Raw genomic sequence first — 19,684 nt, 5'->3', positions numbered from 1 at the left:
AGGAGGGGGAAATACAGTTTGTCCCTAACACTACAAAACATTGATTCTTTTTCCACAATGGTGGCAAACTGAATGGAAACCCTTTCTGAACTCAAAACAAGCTTATGTGTGAGTATGAAACAAAGTTAGACATGGCAATTAGAAAAACGGGGGGGGGGAGACCCCAAACATAGCTTTATTAAACTCAAAACACAGGGCATTTTGGACCTAATAAAGCTGTCGGTGAGACAGAAGGGCTGGCAGTGGATGGGGATATTTTACTATATTTGAGACTAGTTAAGGGCAAAATCCACACCCAACTCCCTACTATCCACTTTCACGTTTACAGGAAAAGGACACACTCAGGAATTGCTTTGAAAATGTCTGTCTGTTTCCAGGTCATTCTATTTATTTATCTCCCACCTTCACCCCATGGCAGGACTAAGGGTGGCTCACAGCATAAATTAAAATGGATACAAGTAAAACACACAATATAAATAGAAATATTAAAAAAGCAATTAAACAAGTAACCCCATTAAAAACAACACTAAATACTCTTAAACATAAAAACAAAAAATAAACAAATTGCAGGCTGCTCACTGTAATCACGCTGTGCAAATTTGAATTTAATGAACAACTGAATGTAAATTCCCCTAAAGATTGAGTTTTGCTAAAAGGGGTAGGGGGAAGGGCCATAAGAAGAAGAAGAGGAGGAGTTTGGATTTGATATCCCGCTTTATCACTACCTGAAGGAATCTCAAAGCGGCTAACATTCTCCTTTCCCTTCCTCCCCCACAACAAACACTCTGTGAGGTGAGTGGGGCTGAGAGACTTCAGAGAAGTGTGACTAGCCCAAGGTCACCCAGCAGCGGCATGTGGAGGAGCAGAGACGCAAACCCGGTTCCCCAGATTACGAATCTACTGCTCTTAACCACTACACCACACTGGCTTTCCATCTAACATTATAAATAAGGGCGTAGTAGGGATGAGAGTGGCACTGTGGTCTAAACCACTGAGCCTCTTGGGCTTGCCGATTGGAAGGTCGGCGGTTCGAATCCACATGACGAGGTGAGCTCCCGTTGCTCTGTCCCAGCTTCTGCCAATCTAGCAGTTCAAAAGCACACCAGTGCGAGTAGATAAATAGGTGTGGGTGGGAAGGTAAACAGCATTTCCTTGCACTCTGGCTTCCATCCCGGTGTTCTATTGTGCCAGAAGTGGTTTAGTCATGCTGGCCCAGAAAGCTGTCTATGGACAAACACCGGCTCCCTCGGCCTGAAAGTGGAGATGAGTGCTGCAGCCCAAAGTCAAATTTGGCTGGACTTAACTGTCCAGGGATCCTTTACCTTTACCTTAAAGGGCTTAATAACCACATTTTGGGCAAAGATATTGGGGTGACTTTTTCTATAGCTTGGTCCATAGTTATAAGCACATCTTAAATATAAGCCCTTGCTTAAAAACAAGTATAGCAGGGTCCAGGCAGACATGGAAAATGGCTTTTCATCTTCAAATACCAACTTTTCTTGGCTGTGCACAATTTTGTTTTCTTTTAAAGCTATGCAAGATATGGACAAAAAGCTGGAATACTATGCAATTACGTTTTTACCCCCCTCCCCAAGTTATCATGACTTACATATTGTGATTATGCAAATTTCTTATTTAGCTGCCATGCCTGTGAAGCACTGGGACACTGAAAAAGTTCCACAGACTGAACAAAGCAGACACCCTTAAATAAATGTATATAACACTGGTACCTGACAACATATTGTGAACCAGGGTAGCGACATTCACATCTTGGAGATGCTTAAGGGTTTCGGTGTGGAAAAGGCGAAGCGTAGATCCCGATGTGAAGGCAATCCAGATCCCAACTCCTGCGACAGCCATATGAGAAATCACCATCCCTTCCTCTTGATGGGCTTCAAAGTGGCACTGAGTAATAGACAGAAGTAACTCAAAATAACATAGCAGAACAAAAAACACCTGCAATCTACAGTTTGCCTGCTCTTCACCCTAAGGTTCCAGGGCAGGTTACCATAATTAAAACAATTAAAGGTTGGTTGTTTTCTCAGGGTAAATAAACCAGGTACCCACTGTAAGCTGTGTCAAGAATTAAACTCTCTCTCTTGTTCCCACAACATACATGTATGGATGGAAAACTCATGATGATTAGGAAACTCCAAGTGCTGTATTTTAACGAAACTGTATTTTAACACTGGGATTCAGATGTTCCTATTATAGAAGAAAAACAACAGCACCCAACTCCAAAATACAAGGGTGTGTCCTAAGGTGTCACTCTGTTGACAGTAAGGCTACTGTCAGCAGAGCAGCAAATTTCAAAACTTTTTCCTTCCTCTTGGAGTCTTTGCAAGTTCCTTAAATAAGCACTGGAAGGTCCTCAAATCCTCCCCTGCGAGCAGGATTTTTTGGGCAGTAGGGGGCAGCAGATTTGAGAGGGGTGCCAAAAACCGCTTGCCTCCCTGTTCGATTGGCAGAAGCCTTGTCACCAGCTGAGCGACACAGCTACAACCCACAGAACATATCAATCACCAAACTCAACAATAGAAGGAAAAGAGTAATCAAGAAAAAAAAGTAGGTCTTCAAGGAGTGGGTCTTGTCAGAGAATAGTTGGTAATGTGTCCCAGAGCGATGGGGCCTTTACAGAATAGGTCTTCTCCTTTACACCCACAGCAACTGACTGTTGTTCACCCTGGCATTCGAAAATCCAGATTTCCTCAAAATTTAACCAGAGTGGAACCAATTGGATGACAGAATCCTGGAACAATGATGGATCTGAACTCTGTTCACCCTAGGGATTTTAACAAGTTATAGCGAGAATAGTCTTGTTCCATTAAACTTCACAGATTTCGGCCCACCCTAGACAAGGAATGTCGACATATTGGTTCAAATATCTTCATGTAATATGTTCTGTTTGAAGATATTCTGAACTCATTCGGATAAGCAAAATAGCTTATGTTGCAGATGCCTCTTCATAAAAGGATAAATTGTGACAGTTCCAGTTATATTATTCTGCAAAAACACAGCTCTGAATCCTCTCCTTCAAATATATGGGAACAGATGGCATTACTCAAGGAAAGAACAAGACCGGGAAGGGGGAGGGAGGGAATATATGGCCAAGAAAGATTGTGTTAATTTTGTCAAATCAACTGACTCACATCAATCATGAGAAAGTTCAGTTCAGCCAGGAACCACAATATTCTGTTTTTAAATCTAAAGTTACGAAAGGCAATTATTAACAGCATTTTTTTTAAAACTGAACTCTGAGTTAAAAGGTGGGTGAAAAATTGAGCTGTACAAGAAAAAATACAAATGATATTAGGAATAAATCAAATCTTTCCAAGTGGGTTATTTGAGGATCATTGGTTGCTGTGATACATATCACTATGTGACACCATGCAGCACTATTGCTTTCTTTATGATTAAGATAGATTAGAGAACATTATGAATATTAGTAATTTCAAAGCTGATTTTCCAGTGGGAGGAGGAGGAAAGAAGTTGCTAGGTGCCTCTTTGAAAAGAAGATAAAAATACTCAGAAGAGAATCAGGTAAATGCAACACTAATTTAAAAGTTTTATATCACTTGCATGCTGTGCTTCATAGGTTTTTAAAAAGTAACAGCCGTGAAACTGATCAAAATAAAATGGGAACGCATAAATAAAACTCAAAGCCAAGTAGGCTGTTTTTACTAACACATTAAATCTGCAATCTTACACACTTGGAAGTCCTACTGAACTCAGTGCTATTTACAGTGCATTCCCTACGCATATCTACTGAGAAATAAGTACTGACAAACTCAAAAGTACACACACAAAACACTAACTATGAAAGCAGCTGAAAGTAGACATTGAATGTAGGCATTGAAAATGCATTTATTTTAAAGGGTGCAATGTACTTTTCCTATACTCAGAGCAGATTCCTTCAAAACATTAACTCAAGATAAAACGTATTAACACAAAATAAACAATGAAAAACCTGCAAATGCAAATCGAAGAATTAAAACTCAACAGTCAAGTGCCTTTAGAAATGGGAAGATTTTATATTGTACGCAGAAGGAAGCAGCTGTGGGCTCACCAAGATTACTGTTATTGCTCCAATGCTGTAGAGCTAAGCCCTGTTCCTTGCACCTGGTGGCCTCCTGTTGCAGAGCAAGACCGTCAGTTAAACAGTGATTGCTCACACAGAGAACATGGGTCTCCAAGGTGTGTGTATGTTTCTATGTGGCCCAGAAGCTGACAGGCAGCTAGTGCAACTGCTGCAAAACAGGTTTAATGCATTCCTACCTCACAGTATCTCTGAGGCAGATAACTGTGGGAATATTCTACTGTATATTGGCCTTCAAGGGTTATCTCACAAAGCAAATGACAGCAGCAGACCCTCCAAGTGTCTATATTTTCCAGGGACATCCCTGATTTAGAGAAGCCATCCTGGTTTCTAATATGATCCTGGAATGCCCCACTATTCCTTAGGATGTCCCTATTTTCATTGGAGAAATGTTGGAGGGGATGGAATTATCTGACCCCCGAGCTGCCTGAAGGCAATCCTGTATAGGGAAATTTTAAAACATGTTTTATTATGTTTTTATATATGTTGGAAGCTGCCCAGAGTGGCTGGGGCAACCCAGGGTGTGAGGTATAAATAGTAAAATTATCATTATGGAATGGGATGTCCCTATTTTCATTGGAGAAATGTTGGAGTAGTAGTTGATTCTACTGTGACACTAATACATATTTAGTTGCGTGTAAAAACAAAGAAACAAAAGACTATATTCATCCCAATATTGACACTGTATTCCTAACATATGAAAGTCTGTTTTTTTCCCCCTGGCTATATACATTTTATTACTTGCAAGAAGCTGTAACATACAAAGGCTGTGACCCAAAACCCGTCTGTGCAATCACTGGAACAGGGAGCTCAGAACCTCTCAAGTTGCACTTTGAATCCCAACAAAAGGGCTTTCAAACAGTCCTGTGCTGAGCTTTAAAGTCCTGACAATGGGGGACTTCAAAGCACAGCATCACCTAATGTCATAGTGATGTCAGGCGATTGACAGGGAGGGAAAATCCGGCCCAGCAGGGGTGGGAATATAAGGTCCAGCAACCAGAAGAGGTTTCTCACCCCTGATCTACAGAGCTACACTTCCTTCATCTTCACAGTTTAACGGGGAGGGGAGCACTTTCTGTATAGTCCCATGCCCTTGTGGAAACCCTATAGTTGTGCAAGCACTGATATATCTGCAATGGAAAGTATCAGAGGTTCACAATGGCTTAAGAGACCTTGGATCAAATCTATGCTTCCAAGTGCCATAAAAAAGCTGCAGAGATAGCACAGGATAGCGTGCACCCCGGAAATGATCTCTTTCAGCTTCTGCCTTCTGGAAGAAAGTACAGGGTTATAAAGACTAGGACTAGACACCTGAGAAACAGTTTCTATCCAAATGCAATTTTGGTTTTAAATGCAGTGTAAGGAGTCTCTATGGGATTATATTGTATTTAAAAATGGGGTATCACAGAGTTTTTAGGGGGCTAACCAGGTTGGGATAGCTGGGATAGCAGGCCTGTTGGTTTCTGAATGTCTTATGTAGATTTTTCAATTTCGTTGTTCTGTATGGGACAATGACAATAAAGATTATCGTATCGTATTGCCTACTGAAAGGGGCAAGAATTACCCTAGCAAAATGATTAAGGGTAGAGGGAGAATAAGTGGTTTTCATTATCAGCTGTGGGTTGGGATGAAAGAGCTAATAATTTACAGAGCTGAGAAAGTTTGCATTTTGCTTCCACCCAAGACAAGAGCTTAGAATACTTTTATCAGGAAAAAGACTAGGTAGAAAGCCTTTCCCCTCCCCATCCTATGTTCTAAAAGTCAGGAATGGGACTAGAATTGAAGACATTTTCTTTCTTATGTTTGGTGACTGGTGTAGCCTCTTATCTCACCCACTCGCTGGAATGCGTTCACGTAATTTTATCCTTCTTAATTAGGGAATGATTAATTGGGGATGGATGCCACAGTTCCCAAAGGATATTTGTGTTACAAGTTTGGAGTTATTATAAGAATGATACCTGCTATAAAGCAGGTATCATTCCCTCCCACCCTGCCCTCACAATCTAAGTTCTCTTCCCTTTGACCCTGCTGCAGAAGAAGACACTCAACCCAGCACTTGACTCGGACTGAAGGTGGGAAATGGAAGCCAGCTCTTACTTTATCTAGGAATCCCCTGTTGCTGGGTGGGGGCTTCTGACAAATTGGTTAGGATCCGCACCCTTACTGTTGCAACATCTATTAGAAGAGGGTTTCTCAAACCTGGATTTCCAGCTGGGTTTGAACTACAATTCCCACCATCCCTGACCACTGGCCCTGCTAGCTAGGGGTGATGGAACTTGTAGTCCAAAAACAGCTGGAGACCCAAGTTTGGGAAATCATGGGTTAGAGGAAGGGCTATAGGTTTCTATTATGAAGTCTTATTCATTCCGTGCCAATAGAAAGTAATAATAATAATAATAATTTATTATTTGTACCCCGCCCATCTGGCTGGGTTTCCCCAGCCACTCTGGGCAGCTTCCAACAAAGATAAAAAATACAGTGGTTCCCCGTAAGACGAATGCCTCGCAAGACGGAAAACTCGCTAGACGAAAGAGTTTTCCGTTTTGGAGGTGCTTCGCAAGACGAATTTCCTATGGGCTTGCTTCACAAGACGACAATGTCTTGCGAGTTCCTGCTGTTTTTTTTCCCTTTCCCCCCTTTTTCTAAGCCGCTAAACCGCTTATCAGCTGATCTGATCAGCAGATAAGCCGCTAAAAGCCGCTAATAGCGCTAATCCGCTAATCCGTCAATGGGCTTGCTTCGCAAGACGAAAAAACCGCTAGACGAAGAGAATCACAGAACGGATTCTTTTCGTCTTGCGAGGCACCACTGTACATCAAAATGTCACACATTAAAAACTGAATGATGGGGGTAGTAGACTATTTCCCAGGTGTGTTTTTTTTAAAAAAGTATTTGTCCCTTAGATGGTTGAACATTAGGTTTCTAGAGTGAACAAGCAATAATCCATTCTGTTGGTACAGCAGCTAACATTTTCAAGAAGTGCTTCTCTTACCACATTCTGTATTTGCCAGCTAATTCATTATACTTCCAGACAATGCGTGCTTCACTGTTGAAACTGATGCGAGACAAAAGGCCGTGATCATACTTTATGTAGGCAGCAAGTTAATTAATTGTGGAGGGCTCCCCCTCCCCCCCCAATTTCTCATGACTCATATTATTGGCTTTGGTCACTGCTTACTCCCATGTCTCATACTCCAGCGTTCATCTCTGACACATGTCATTCTGCTTTGCATTATTGCTGGAGGAACTGGGATGTCCTTGGCCTCTGCAGGTGGGTTTTGCTAGCTTGCTATTTCCTAGGTTATCATTAGCACAGGTTTATTGAAAGGAACTGTGCTATTTGGAAAAAAAAGCTGTCAATATTTTTTAAAAAGAAGTTACCCTTTCCCAAATAGTATAGGATGACGTGTATCAATTCAGCTATGCATACCATTCAGACCAGAGTTCCAAATAATAATAATAATTTATTATTTGTACCCCACCCATCTGGCTGAGTATCCCCAGCCACTCTGGACGGCTTCCAATTGAGTGTTAAAAACAATACAGCATTAAATATTAAAAACTTCCCTGAACAGGGCTGCCTTCTGATGTCTTTTAAAGATAAGATAACTACTTATTTCCTTCACATCTGAAGGGAGGCCGTTCCACAGGGTGGGTGCCACTACTGAGAAGGCCCTCTGCCTGGTTCCCTGTAACCCCACTTCTCTCAATGAGGGAACCGCCAGAAGGCCCTCGGCAATGGATCTCAGTGTCCGGGCTGAATGATGGGGGTGGAGACACTCCTTCAGGTATACAGGACCGAGGCCGTATACTAAAGACCTTTTAAAAGCAATTCACCAGTTCATATAGTACAACATAAAAAATAGCACATGCAGATCAACAAATAGTGATACTAAGGCAGAAAGAGACAGTGCTGAACACCATCTCTCAGTTGGTACCATTCTTGAATCCAAGCAGCCGCAGAAACTAACAGCCAGTTTCCAGGATTTATACCAAAAGAGTATCATTACTACATTAGCAAATAGTAGTCATTTAAAAACAAAAAATAAAACAAAACAGCAACTAACTAGAAGCTGTGCCAAAAGCACTCTGGCTGGAGAAACAATGGGTATCCCCTTGAAGGCCAGCCTTGCAGATTAGTGTCAGTCACCCAACCACTTCCCAGTCTCTCTCTCTCTCTCTCTTCCATTTTGCCATTACTTCTGTGTGTGAAGTTGTGCTCTCTTTCTTTCAAAGCAAAGACACCCAAAGCTACCATAGTGCCCTGCTCTTTCCTCTGCCAGGGGAGAAACAACAAGAAGTGCAATTCAGTACAGTGGTACCTTGGTTTGCAACTGTTTTGGATTACAACCATTTTGGATTACAACCATGTCAAACCCGGAAGTGCGTGTCCCTTTTTTTGGATTACAACCAATTTTTTTTTGGGGGGGAGGCCCCATTGGCAAAAGCGCGCCTTGGGTTACAACCTGTTTCGGTTTACAACCGAACCTCTGGAATGGATTATGGTTGTAAACCAAGGTACCACTGTACTATGGTTTGCTGCCCATTGGGATTCGTAGAATCATAGATCTGAAAGAGATCGCGAGAGCCATCCAGCCTAGTCCCCTGTAATGCACAAATCTTTTGCCAAGCATGGGGCTCGAATCCACGACCCTGATATTATGAGTCTAATGCTCTTCTGACAGTCCTCTTCCAGAAGAGAACATGCACATGTCTAGCAATTGCCCTCCAACCATTTTCCCATTTCTCTAATGGGGGAAAAATAAAATGCATTGCAGTCGTTGCTACTCTCAGCAAAATGAACCCACCATAGCATTCTTCCGATGGCCTCAGCAATCCATTGCAACTTCAATTTCCTCCTCTCCAAAGGAGGCCTGTATTTCTTTTCTCAAGCTCCAACTCTATGGCAACACTAGATCTCCATCACACATTTTTCGGAGTCACAGCCAAATCTTTCAACACAGTGGTGCCTGCGATGGCCGACCACTGTTACAACAGCACAACACAGTTTGCATCTCTCTCTCTCTCTCTCTCTCTCTCTCTCTCTCTCTCTCCCACACACACACACTTACACCCAGTACAAACTCTTTTGTGATTCAGGCCCAAAGAGCTGTGCCAAAAACTGAACTGTGCTTTCTCAGGCATAGCAAGTTCTGTATAATGGGCACCATTGTTCAGGAGAAGTGACTGACTTTTAACTACTCGGGAGAAAGAGAGAAAGAGCAGCATTTAGGCATCCGACCAAGGAACACAGGGTATTTCTTGTTTATCTAGTGCGTTTCAGATGGCTTTGTTTGTTTTTAAAATGAAGTTGTCATGTATTTCATCCACACAAAAAACACTGAACAGTAGGATTGTCTTACATCTCCGCCGGGGCACTTTTCTCCCCTGAACACTGAAAGGAAGATCCGTTTCACGAACACTGAGCTTTCTGTGCACCAGACACCTACGAGATGGGACCTGAGACAATTCTGAAGTAGCAGCTTGTTAAGCGGGAAAGCAGCCTTGCCAATCATGCATGAGAGGCAAGTAATCAAAGGCACCCTAAAACCCAATAATGTTTTTGTGGAATCCGCTAGTTATTAAGCAACTCTCTTTTGCAGCAGCTAGCCTGGTGACTGGGAGTGGCCGCCGAGACCATATAACACTGGTCCTGAAAGGCCTTCATTGGCTCCTAGTACGTTTCTGAACACAATTCAAAGTGCTGGTGCTGACCTTTAAAGCCCTAAATGGCCTCAGCCCAGTATACCTGAAGGAGAGACTACACCCCCATCGTTCAGCCCAGACACTGAGGTCCAGCTCTGAGGGCCTTCTGGTGATTGCCCACTGCAAGAAGTGAGGTTGCAGGGAACCAGGCAGAGGGCCTTCTCGGTAGTAGTGCCCGCCCTGTGGAACGCCCTCCCATCAGATGTCAAGGACATAAACAACTATTTGACTTTTAGAAGACATCTGAAGGGAAGTTTTTAATGTTTGATGTTTTATCGTGTTTTTAATATTCTGTTGGGAGCCCCCCAGAGTGGCTGGGGAAACCCAGCCAGATGGGCGGGGTATAAATATTATTATTAATAATAATAGTATTATTATTATATCACCATCATCATCTTTTGGAAGGGCAAACACTTCACAATTGATGGAATTTCAATAAAGCAACAGTAAAGGTAAAGGGACCCCTGACCAGTCATGACCGACCCTGGCGTTGTGGCGCTAATCTCACTTTATTGGCCGAGGGAGCCGGCGTACAGCTTCCAGGTCACGTGGCCAGCATGACTAAGCCATTTCTGGTGAACCAGAGCAGCGCACGGAAACACCATTTACCTTCCCCCCGAAGTGGTACCTATTTATCTACTTGCACTTTGACGTGCTTTCGAATTGCTAGTTTGGCAGGAGCAGGGACTGAGCAACGGGAGCTCACCCCGTCGCAGGGATTTGAACCGCCGACCTTCTGATCGGCAAGTCCTAGGCTCTGTGGTTTAACCCACAGTGCCACCTGCATCCCCTAAAGCAACAGTAGTAGCACCCTAATTCTATGCACTGCTCTGGTTGCATAGCAACATCTAGGAATAAGTCCTGGACTCCGGTTCTGGCTAGGGCACTACCATAACTTCTAGATTGACATTGGGAGCTGGTACTGGTGAAGGTTCTGCAGCAATCACAAAAATGGAGGTGGATGTTTGCCCTGTCCGAGAAACAGCAAAGTGTTCTCATGTTCAGGGCAGCTGGGCTTGCTTCTTCCTACTCCAGCCAGAATATTTGTGTCCATGGTTTCTTATGAGCCACCCTTGCAAGCTCATTTGAATTACAGTGCCTTTGTTTGCAGAAAAGAAAAATGAGGATTCCCTCTCTTGTAGATTCCCTATAACTTAGATACCCTTATGAGAGCTACAACGTACTGGGGCGGGGTAGGGTGGCCAGATCTGCAATTGCTAAATAAAACACATAGACACACACATTATAACCACAATGTTATAAACTGGCATACAGCTTCCATGAGAGCTTAGACCAAAAAGCTTAATTTAAGTTCAGCTTGTGATGAGGCTTCCAAAAGGAGGCTTCCAAGTGTCTTAAACATACAGCAAGGAACGAACAATGGGTAGGAAGCCACATAGATGGCTCTGCATCTCGATTTGGTCTTTTGCCTTGAAAATATTTAACATGTGAGAAAGACATTAAGTAGCATTTATTATGGACAGGAGAGTGGCTGAGCTGCAGACCGGGAGGGCAGTCTTTTGTCAATATTATTAACTGGCAATTGATCTTGAGTGTGCATGTTGTCAGGGGCAATGTGCACCATATTTGATTGATGGGTGCTTTGGCAACAGGCAAGGATGCTGGCACCTGAAGTGGTCTGGTGAATGGAAAGGGTTAGCAGCTCACAGAGAGGTGGGCAGCCGAGGACAGCAGTTGTCAGTCTCAATCGACTCCTGCTTTACATAATTCTCTTCCCTATTCTCAAGAGTGCTGGGCTGAGGCCACAGTTGGGTTCTGGACCTCCAGCCAGAATACTCTTTGTATATTAATAATATTGTCCTCCTGTTCTTCCCAACACTCTGCGAGTATGATTGAAGCTTGAATTTTTAAATGTTAAGACAGAAGGGACAGCATACACACGTCAAGTGGTTTTAATGCCATATCTAAAACTGTCAGGGGGAAAAAAAAAGGAAGAGTAGAGATTTCTACTGGATTTGAAGTTGTTTGAAAAACAGGCCATAGCTTTGCTTTAAAAAAACCCCCTGAGGTATCTGATGGCCGGGGTAGAGGGTGAGTTCTCCAAAGCAGGGCTATGGTTTGGCAAAGACAACAGAGGTACCAAATACAAAGATGACAAACTGTGGAGTGGCCACTAACAAAAAGCTAATGGCTAGTGCTTCATCCACACTCAGCAGGTGAGAAGTGCAAAATTCAAAGAAGGATAGACATGGGAGCCGTACTTTAATCATGGATGGTTCATGCTGGCACCCAGCTCGCTTGTCTCTGTTCCCTAAGTGTTTAGACTGTTGTCAGGAGGAACAGCAAGCATAATAAGCTTTCTGCTTGGACACCCTTAAAGCGCAATGACCCATTTATAGCCTGAGCTATGATGAGGTGAGAACAAACCAGATCACCATATTTTCTGCAGGTGTTAAGCTGACCTGAAATGAAATGAAATGTACACAGTTCATGTAGAACATGTAGAAAACAGGGCTATATGAAACATTTTTTAAAAAAAGGCATAATTGGAAGGGTTTTGTTTTGTTTTGTTTACCTCTACAGTATGAGTTTCGGTACTGATTATAAAAATTTGTCCGCCAGAAGCAGCCCAGATAGTTTCTTCCATGACAAGGAGACTTCTTACTGGAAGGACACCCAACTTTACTACTTTCTGAGGTTCTGAGTTCCAACTTCCATCTTAAGCAAGAAGAGACAAGAGAGAGAGAGACAAAAGCGGCTGTCAATGGATGCCCAGGGAGATCATGAGACAATCTATTTTCATATATAATATGATGCAGTCCTCCTTGCCCAGAATGCATTCTATTCTTTTCTTTCCCCTGTCCTGCTGTAGCCTCTATTCAAATGAGTTTTGTGAGGTTTTTGTACTGCTTCAAAAACCTCTTTGACCAAAGACCACAGCTGGGCAGGAGGGGGAAAAAAACAAAAACTCGAAGGCATCGAGCCACAGACAACAATGGCAATACCACAGGAAGCTCCCTTATGCTGAGTCAGATCATTGGGGGCACTGTTATACGGTGGTTCCACTCCTTCCTCCTGGGCCGTGTTCAGAAAGTGGTGGTGGGGGATGAGTGTTCAGACCCCTGGGCTCTCACCTGTGGGGTGCCTCAGGGGTATGTCCTCTCCCCCATGCTTTTCAACATCTAAATGCAGCCGCTGCAAGAGATCATCAGGGGGTTTGGGCTGGGTGTTCATCAGTATGCGGATGATACCCAGCTCTACCTCTCTTTCAAATCGGAACCAGTGAAGGCGGTGAAGGTCTTGTGTGAGTGTCTGGAGGCAGTTGGAGGATGGATGGTGGCTAACAAATTGAGGTTGAATCCTGACAAGATAGAAGTACTGTTTTTGGGGGACAGTAGGCGGGCAGGTGTGGAGGATTCCCTGGTCCTGAATGGGGTAACTGTGCCCCTGAAGGACCAGGTCGCAGCCTCGGAGTCATTCTGGAATCACAGCTGTCCATGGAGGCACAGGTCAATTCTTTGTCCAGGGCAGCTGTTTATCAGCTCCATCTGGTACGTAGGCTGAGACCCTACCTGACCACGGACTGTCTTGCCAGAGTGGTGCATGCTCTGGTTATCTCTCGCTTGGACTACTGCAATGCGCTCTATGTGGGGCTACCTTTGAAGGTGACCCGGAAAATACAACTAATCCAGAATGCGGCAGCTAGACTGGTGACTGGGAGTGGCCACCAAGACCATATAACACCGGTCTTGAAAGACCTACACTGGCTCCCAGTACGTTGCCAAGCACAATTCAAAGTGTTGTTGCTGACCTTTAAAGCCCTAAATGGCCTCGGTCGAGTATACTTGAAGGAGCATCTCCACCTCCATCATTCTGCCCGGACACTGAGGTCCAGTGCCGAGGGCCTTCTGGTGGTTCCCTCACTGCGAGAAGCCAAGTTACAGGAAACCAGGCAGAGGGCCTTCTTGGTAGTGGCACCCACCCTGTGGAACGCCCTCCCACCAGATGTCAAAGAGAAAAATAACTACCAAACTTTTACAAGACATCTGAAGGCAGCCCTATTTAGGGAAGCTTTTAATGTTTAATAGGTTACTGTATTTTAGTGTTTTGTTGGAAGCCGCCCAGAGTGTCTGGGGAAACCCAGCCAGATGAGCGGGGTATAAATAAATTATTATTATTATTATTATTATTATTATTATTATTATTATTCAGCTTAGCATTGTCTGCACTGACTGGCAGTTGCTCCCCATGGTTTCAGGCAGGCAATCTCTCTCCCCATACTTGGAGATACTGGGGATTGAACCATTTGCATGCAAACCAGCTGTGTTATAATCCTCTCAAACAGTGGTCTACATACAACACACTGCAATTGCTACAACAGGCCGAAAAGCTCATTATTAAGTGGTTCGCTAAGACTCTCAGCAGTTTTCAACTGCACCAATAGCAGGGTGGAGTTTGGGAACCACTGCAATACTGGTCTTTGAATTCCGGGGGGGAAAGGTCTATTGTAGGACCCAAGCCAAGATGGAAGCAACATGAGAGCATTTCCTCCCGGAAATCACTAGGGGTGGGAGAAAGAGAGAAGGGCCTTTGCATTACAAGAAAATACCCAAGTTGTTGCTGTGCACCGGAGCTCTAATCCTAATGTTCGGTTTTCTAGAGAATGGCACTGCTCCACTAATTGGCCTTCCTTCCTTTGAACATTTGGCAGCTCTTTTTGCGAAACACTCACAGCTGGCAAGGAAAAAAAGGGGCTCGAATAATATATAGGTTAATTCTTTGACATTCATTCATGATTTTTTTGTCATATACTAGGTTTAATTAAATATGATGCGTCCCCTTCCCTTGCCAGTTTGCCTCATTTCTGCTTTGATTTAGCTAAAACTAACATTCATCTTTTGGTTTGATAGCTTCCCTCTTTTCCCCACAAGCTCCACCACTGGTATTTCAAAGGAACTGCCAAAACAACCCCACAAATAGGACTTGTTAATTGAGTTGTGCAATGAAGCATAAACATTTGTACATCACATTGTCATGAATAGTGACTACTGACCACATTTTTTTAAATGCCAGGGCAGTGAGATTTAAAACATGCACCAATGGTTGGAACTGATTTGTGTTTTCACCTATGAAGCAGTTGTATAGCTAAAACTTTCCACGAGCTTTTCACTAAGTTCCCACTACAGAAGAAACAATCCACTATTTAGCAACTTGTCTCTTGAATAGGCTTAGCTGCTTAATAGTTATCAAAGGATGTTTGACTGCATGTGTTCGCATCTACACTTTTTGGGATCATAACCCTTTAGTAGAAAACTGTGTGCTGGAAAAAAGACACAATTTTTTTTGGTATATAAAATGAGGTTTCAATGAAGGAAAATGTTTGCCTTTGAAAAGGTTCCATAGATTGTATTTTTCAACTTGGGGCAGAATTTTCCCCCTATGTTGAGTGCCAAAGCCTCTGATGAACAGAAGCAGGGCTTTAGAAAGATGGTGGGATCAATACTCCAGGATCAAACATAGGGGCCCCTTTACTTTTAGACTTAACTTCTGAGTGTCAGTTGCATAACAAGCATACAGTGAGGGGGGAAAGTATTTGATCCCCTGCTAACTTTGCCCGTTTGCCCTCTGACGAAGAAATGACCAGTCCATAATTTTAATGGTAGGTTTATTGTAGCTGTGAGAGACAGAATAAAACATGCATATCAATCTCTGACTTTTGCCTTCTAGGTTTCTGGGGGGGGGGAGGTTCCTGTTGTTAGCAGGGGATCAAATACTTTCCCCCCTCACTGTAATTTCTGCATTGAACATGGAAAATTTGATGCTTCTTCTTCTCAAGATAGTTGGGCAGAAAGTTAATGTTTGGCTAAAGCCCAGATAAATTATTTCTTCGGGAAACATAAAAACAGATGATCATACAGCATAATCACACAGATTCCTCTATAGTGTTTCAAGAAAGAACACTACCCTACATTATATACCCAACAAAGTAGCTTCATTTCATTTTCTACCTCATTTATATTTGCAACACCATGAACTCTTGCCGAACTGAATGAACAGTTCAAGTTTTACTATTCAAGGGGATGCATTCCGGATTCTCTGTTAATAAACAACTTGTGCCAATCATTATTGGTTCAAATTCTCTGTCCTATTACTCTTCAGCCTTGATTTACATGTCCAGCGAAATAGGTCAGCACTTCAAAAATGGATCATTGGGAAAACAGTTTGAGCTGTACGAAGATCATTGTTACAAAAAGGGAAAGGAAACAAATGCTTGCTATGGAGTGGGTGGCAGACGATGACGGATGGGACCTTGATATGACTGGGCATGCTTTTTATTAGGTCCAGAAAAGTGCCATAAGCACAGCAGATTTTAAATGAAGAGAGAGCAACCTAAGTCAGAGAGGCCTACAAATATTAAAGAGAGGCTGCCACTGCAAGGGATGCACGTGGAGCTCTCTGCTTAATATATGCATAGCTGTAGCATTCCAGCAAATCATTCTAGGGCATGTGCTACAGCCAGAGGCCAGTTCTGTTGCTGCCAACTCTTCCTGTTGGACAATGGAGCACTCTACAGCCATAACCTTTATATTTGATGCTTTGCAGTGCCGGATTTATGTATAAGCTAAACAAGCTGTAGCTTAGGGCCCCACTCTTTTGGGGGGGCCCCATAAAATTTAAAGGAAAAAAATCCAGGATGTACATTTCCAAAATGTAAGCTAAAAAACAAATAAAATAAAACCTACATACAGCAACAGTGTTTTGTGTTGTGTAGGCTCCTGTGATGTAAGTAATGGGCCCTGCCTGCTAGCCTGTTCCCTAAAATATCACTGGTTTGCTCATTTCTGTATACAGGGTGCCTACATTCTGCATGTGCAAATGGCTTTCGATACCTATTAGGTCCATAAATTACCATATAGCATGTATTCAACATGAAAAACAGTGACAATTTGTTGTTGACAAAGGACTGCTGGACATATAAAGGGCCCCATTACCTTCAGTAGCTTACGGCCTCATCAAACCTAAATCTGGTCTGAAGCTGGGCTGTGGGGTGCTTCCTTTCCAGTAAAGGTAAAGGGACCCCTGACCATTAGGTCCAGTTGTGGCTGACTCTGGGGTTGCGGCGCTCATCTCGCTTTACTGGCCGAGGGAGCCGGCGTACAGCTTCCAGGTCATGTGGCCAGCATGACTAAGCCGCTTCTGGCGAACCAGAGCAGCGCATGGAAACACCGTTTACCTTTCCGCCGGAGCGGTACCTATTTATCTACTAAGCCATAAAAAGCAGGGTGGTAGTGGCAGTGCAGGGCAAGCAAGCAAGCCAAGAGAACAGGCAAGGAAAGGACCATCACAGGTCACTTTGCTCCCGCTTCCACTGCCTCCTCCTGGCATCCTGCAACAGCCTCTCTTCTCGTTCCTTAACAGAAGGAAGAATACGTGGCAGCAATTGACAAGCCACTTAGAGGTTCCAGCACATCACAGCATCCAATCTGCTGATAGGCTATAGCCACACACTTATTTTTATTTTTAATGACAGCTCAAATTGCTCCAAGTACATATTCAGCAAAAGGAAAAACAAAACAATGAAATCCTGAATTTGGCAAAAGATTCCAAAGGCATTCAAGGCATTATATATCATTTCTGTACCTTCCAGCTTTGTGTAGATGGCAATGTTACCATTGACAAGCCCAGCAAACAAATGGTGAGTCTTGTACACGAGGCTCATGACAGTAGATTTCTCAGGAGCAAAGAAATGCTGAAGTCGCACCTTCTTTGAGCCTTGGCTACTTTTGTAAACAGAGATGCTATTAAGAAACAAGGGGAAAAAACATGCTTTAATACAGGTTTATATTCATGGCCTGCAAGACAGAGCTGCTCCACCTGGCCTTTGGTTTGGACTCAGTCTGACACTTATGTTTCCCTCCCCTTATGTGATCTATGGGCTACTTTTAAAATGAGGCTGTATTGAAATTGCATTTTAACCTGTATTTTAAATTATGTTTTTACTGTAATTTTTACTGGTGTTAGCCACCCTGAGCCTGGCTGTGGCTGGGGAGGGCGGGGTATACATAAAATTTATTATTATTATTATTATTATTATTATTATATCCTGGCAACTCTTAGAAAAATCAAAAAGAAAATGTATTGAACAGCAAAACTAGACATCTAATATAAATGTGTGACGTGACACAACTGGGCTATGCATCTCCCCACCTGAATTCATGCCATTTGCGGACAGGAAAACAGTGCAATAGTCTCATGCCTCATATTATTTATATAGATGTTACAAGATGACCAGACTATAGTGACATGGAGCAAGGCAGGCTGGTGAATTTTATAATATGCCATTTGGCTTTAGATTAGTCAAAACACAACGCAAACTACACATACCTTCTACTGTAAGACAATATGACATTAAATAAAGCATGCAAATCAATGAACTGAAAACACTGAAAACCACCTTCCTTCTTCCATGCCAAGGCAAATGGTAGGCACACTGGAGGGCTTCGTCGGTATATCTTCTGGCTCAGAAGGCATATTTGATTCTTTGCGTTTCTCGTCTTCTGGAATGTAGACCATGCAGAGAATCCGCGATTCCACATTGAAACATTCAATAACTTTTGGACTGGAGTTTTGGAATGATACGATGGCAATTTGGCCCATTTGGTTAGTACAACTGCCAATCTGAATTTGGAAGAAAAGATGATTGTACTTTTGTAAGCAAGATCCCTGTTAACAAAAAATGCATGCAGGGCGAAACTAATTAAAGAAAGCTTCATCAAGGTTTCAGCAGTGAAATGATGTTTTTCTGGCAACTCAAGGCTTTAAGAGAGATAGAAAAAGAAAATACTGAGGACAGGAAGGGGGAATTCAGTTTTATTCATAACAGATGAACTGGGAGCTGAGATTGTCTGTTGATGCTATATGGCTTTTAAGATCTTGTTTGTACAAATAAATCTACACTGAGTGATACTTAGAACCTTTATTTTTTTAAGTCTCTGTATCTAAAAATAATTTTATTATGAGTTATGTTGGCTATAAGCTGCTGCTACGGATGAAAGGATCTGTCAGTATCGGTTCTCATTTTTCCATCTTAAATTCAGTTCTCCACATTCTGCAGTAATCTGCAAATTTATTTGTTTTTTTAAAAAAAGCCATCAAGGAAATTCACCAGCATTTTAGTGCAAATTTCTTCTACCACATTTCACATGCAGTTTTTTCTAATGTGCACGTTGTTTCAAGTGACTTCCCCTAATATAATGCATACTTGTATGTTATTTTCACTATCTTCATTTTAATGCAAATTTATCCCCAATATGTGCAATTTTGTAAATTATAGCTGGAGAACTGAATTGCAAAATTCAGAGTAGTGAGAATTTTGAAGGATAGCTGTGTTTTCAGTTTGCAAATCCGTTTCAGAAAGCGCAAATTTGGTGCACTGAACCAAATTTCTCCTCCATCTCTAGTCACTGCAAATAAACAGCACTAAGGATGAGCAGGTTTTGAGAGAAGAGCCTTAAGCATCTTCCCACACTGACCCTACCAAAACATACAAATACATACTGGATGACCAAGACATGTGCCCATGATCATTTCTGCTTTGGAAAGTTGCTCCTCTTCAGTCCTTCCAGTCACCAAAAGCTCAGACTTGAACAAACTTTGGAGGACAAAGTTTTGAGAGTAAATGGAGACTTGCATGAATTTACTGCTCCTCGAGGCCACAAGCCACTCTGCTACCAGAGTTTAGAAGAGCCAGAAAACCCAATAACTAACTGTTTTCTTGAAGTGTTAATTAGCAAGTAGGTAGACAAGATGCTGAAAAATCACAGGCTTCTTTTTTCAGTTTTAAAGCAGCAGTGGTGTATGTGGGAGAGATAAAAATTGGACTGGTGGAGCGGGTGTATAAAACTTTCCCACCTTATGCCA

General features: G+C 42.7%; 1 protein-coding gene and 1 long non-coding RNA gene across 7 annotated transcripts in view; both read right to left on the bottom strand.

Annotated features, from left to right (window-relative positions):
* Positions 1–19,684, bottom strand: part of ARHGEF10 (Rho guanine nucleotide exchange factor 10) — a 101,071-nt gene that overhangs the window by 14,960 nt on the left and 66,427 nt on the right. For all 6 annotated transcript variants that reach the window (XM_082215403.1, XM_082215402.1, XM_082215406.1 and 3 more), the window contains 4 exons: positions 18,219–18,442; positions 17,405–17,562; positions 12,339–12,481; positions 1,731–1,905 (listed from right to left, as the gene is read on the bottom strand). In XM_082215403.1, the coding sequence (XP_082071529.1) occupies positions 1,731–1,905; positions 12,339–12,481; positions 17,405–17,562; positions 18,219–18,442 (700 nt within the window). The remainder of the gene's footprint in view (positions 1–1,730; positions 1,906–12,338; positions 12,482–17,404; positions 17,563–18,218; positions 18,443–19,684) is intronic.
* Positions 4,816–10,153, bottom strand: LOC309528371. The gene is made up of 2 exons (XR_014217718.1): positions 8,090–10,153; positions 4,816–4,913 (listed from the first exon to the last, which is right to left on the bottom strand). It is a non-coding gene; the product is annotated as an uncharacterized lncRNA (long non-coding RNA).

The sequence above is a fragment of the Podarcis vaucheri genome, assembly GCF_965113315.1.
Source record: "Podarcis vaucheri genome assembly, chromosome: 3".
In the NCBI taxonomy this organism is placed as follows: Eukaryota; Metazoa; Chordata; class Lepidosauria; order Squamata; family Lacertidae; genus Podarcis; species Podarcis vaucheri.
The sequence above is the reverse complement of the archived record's forward strand: the minus strand, read 5'-3'. Positions and strand labels throughout refer to the sequence as shown.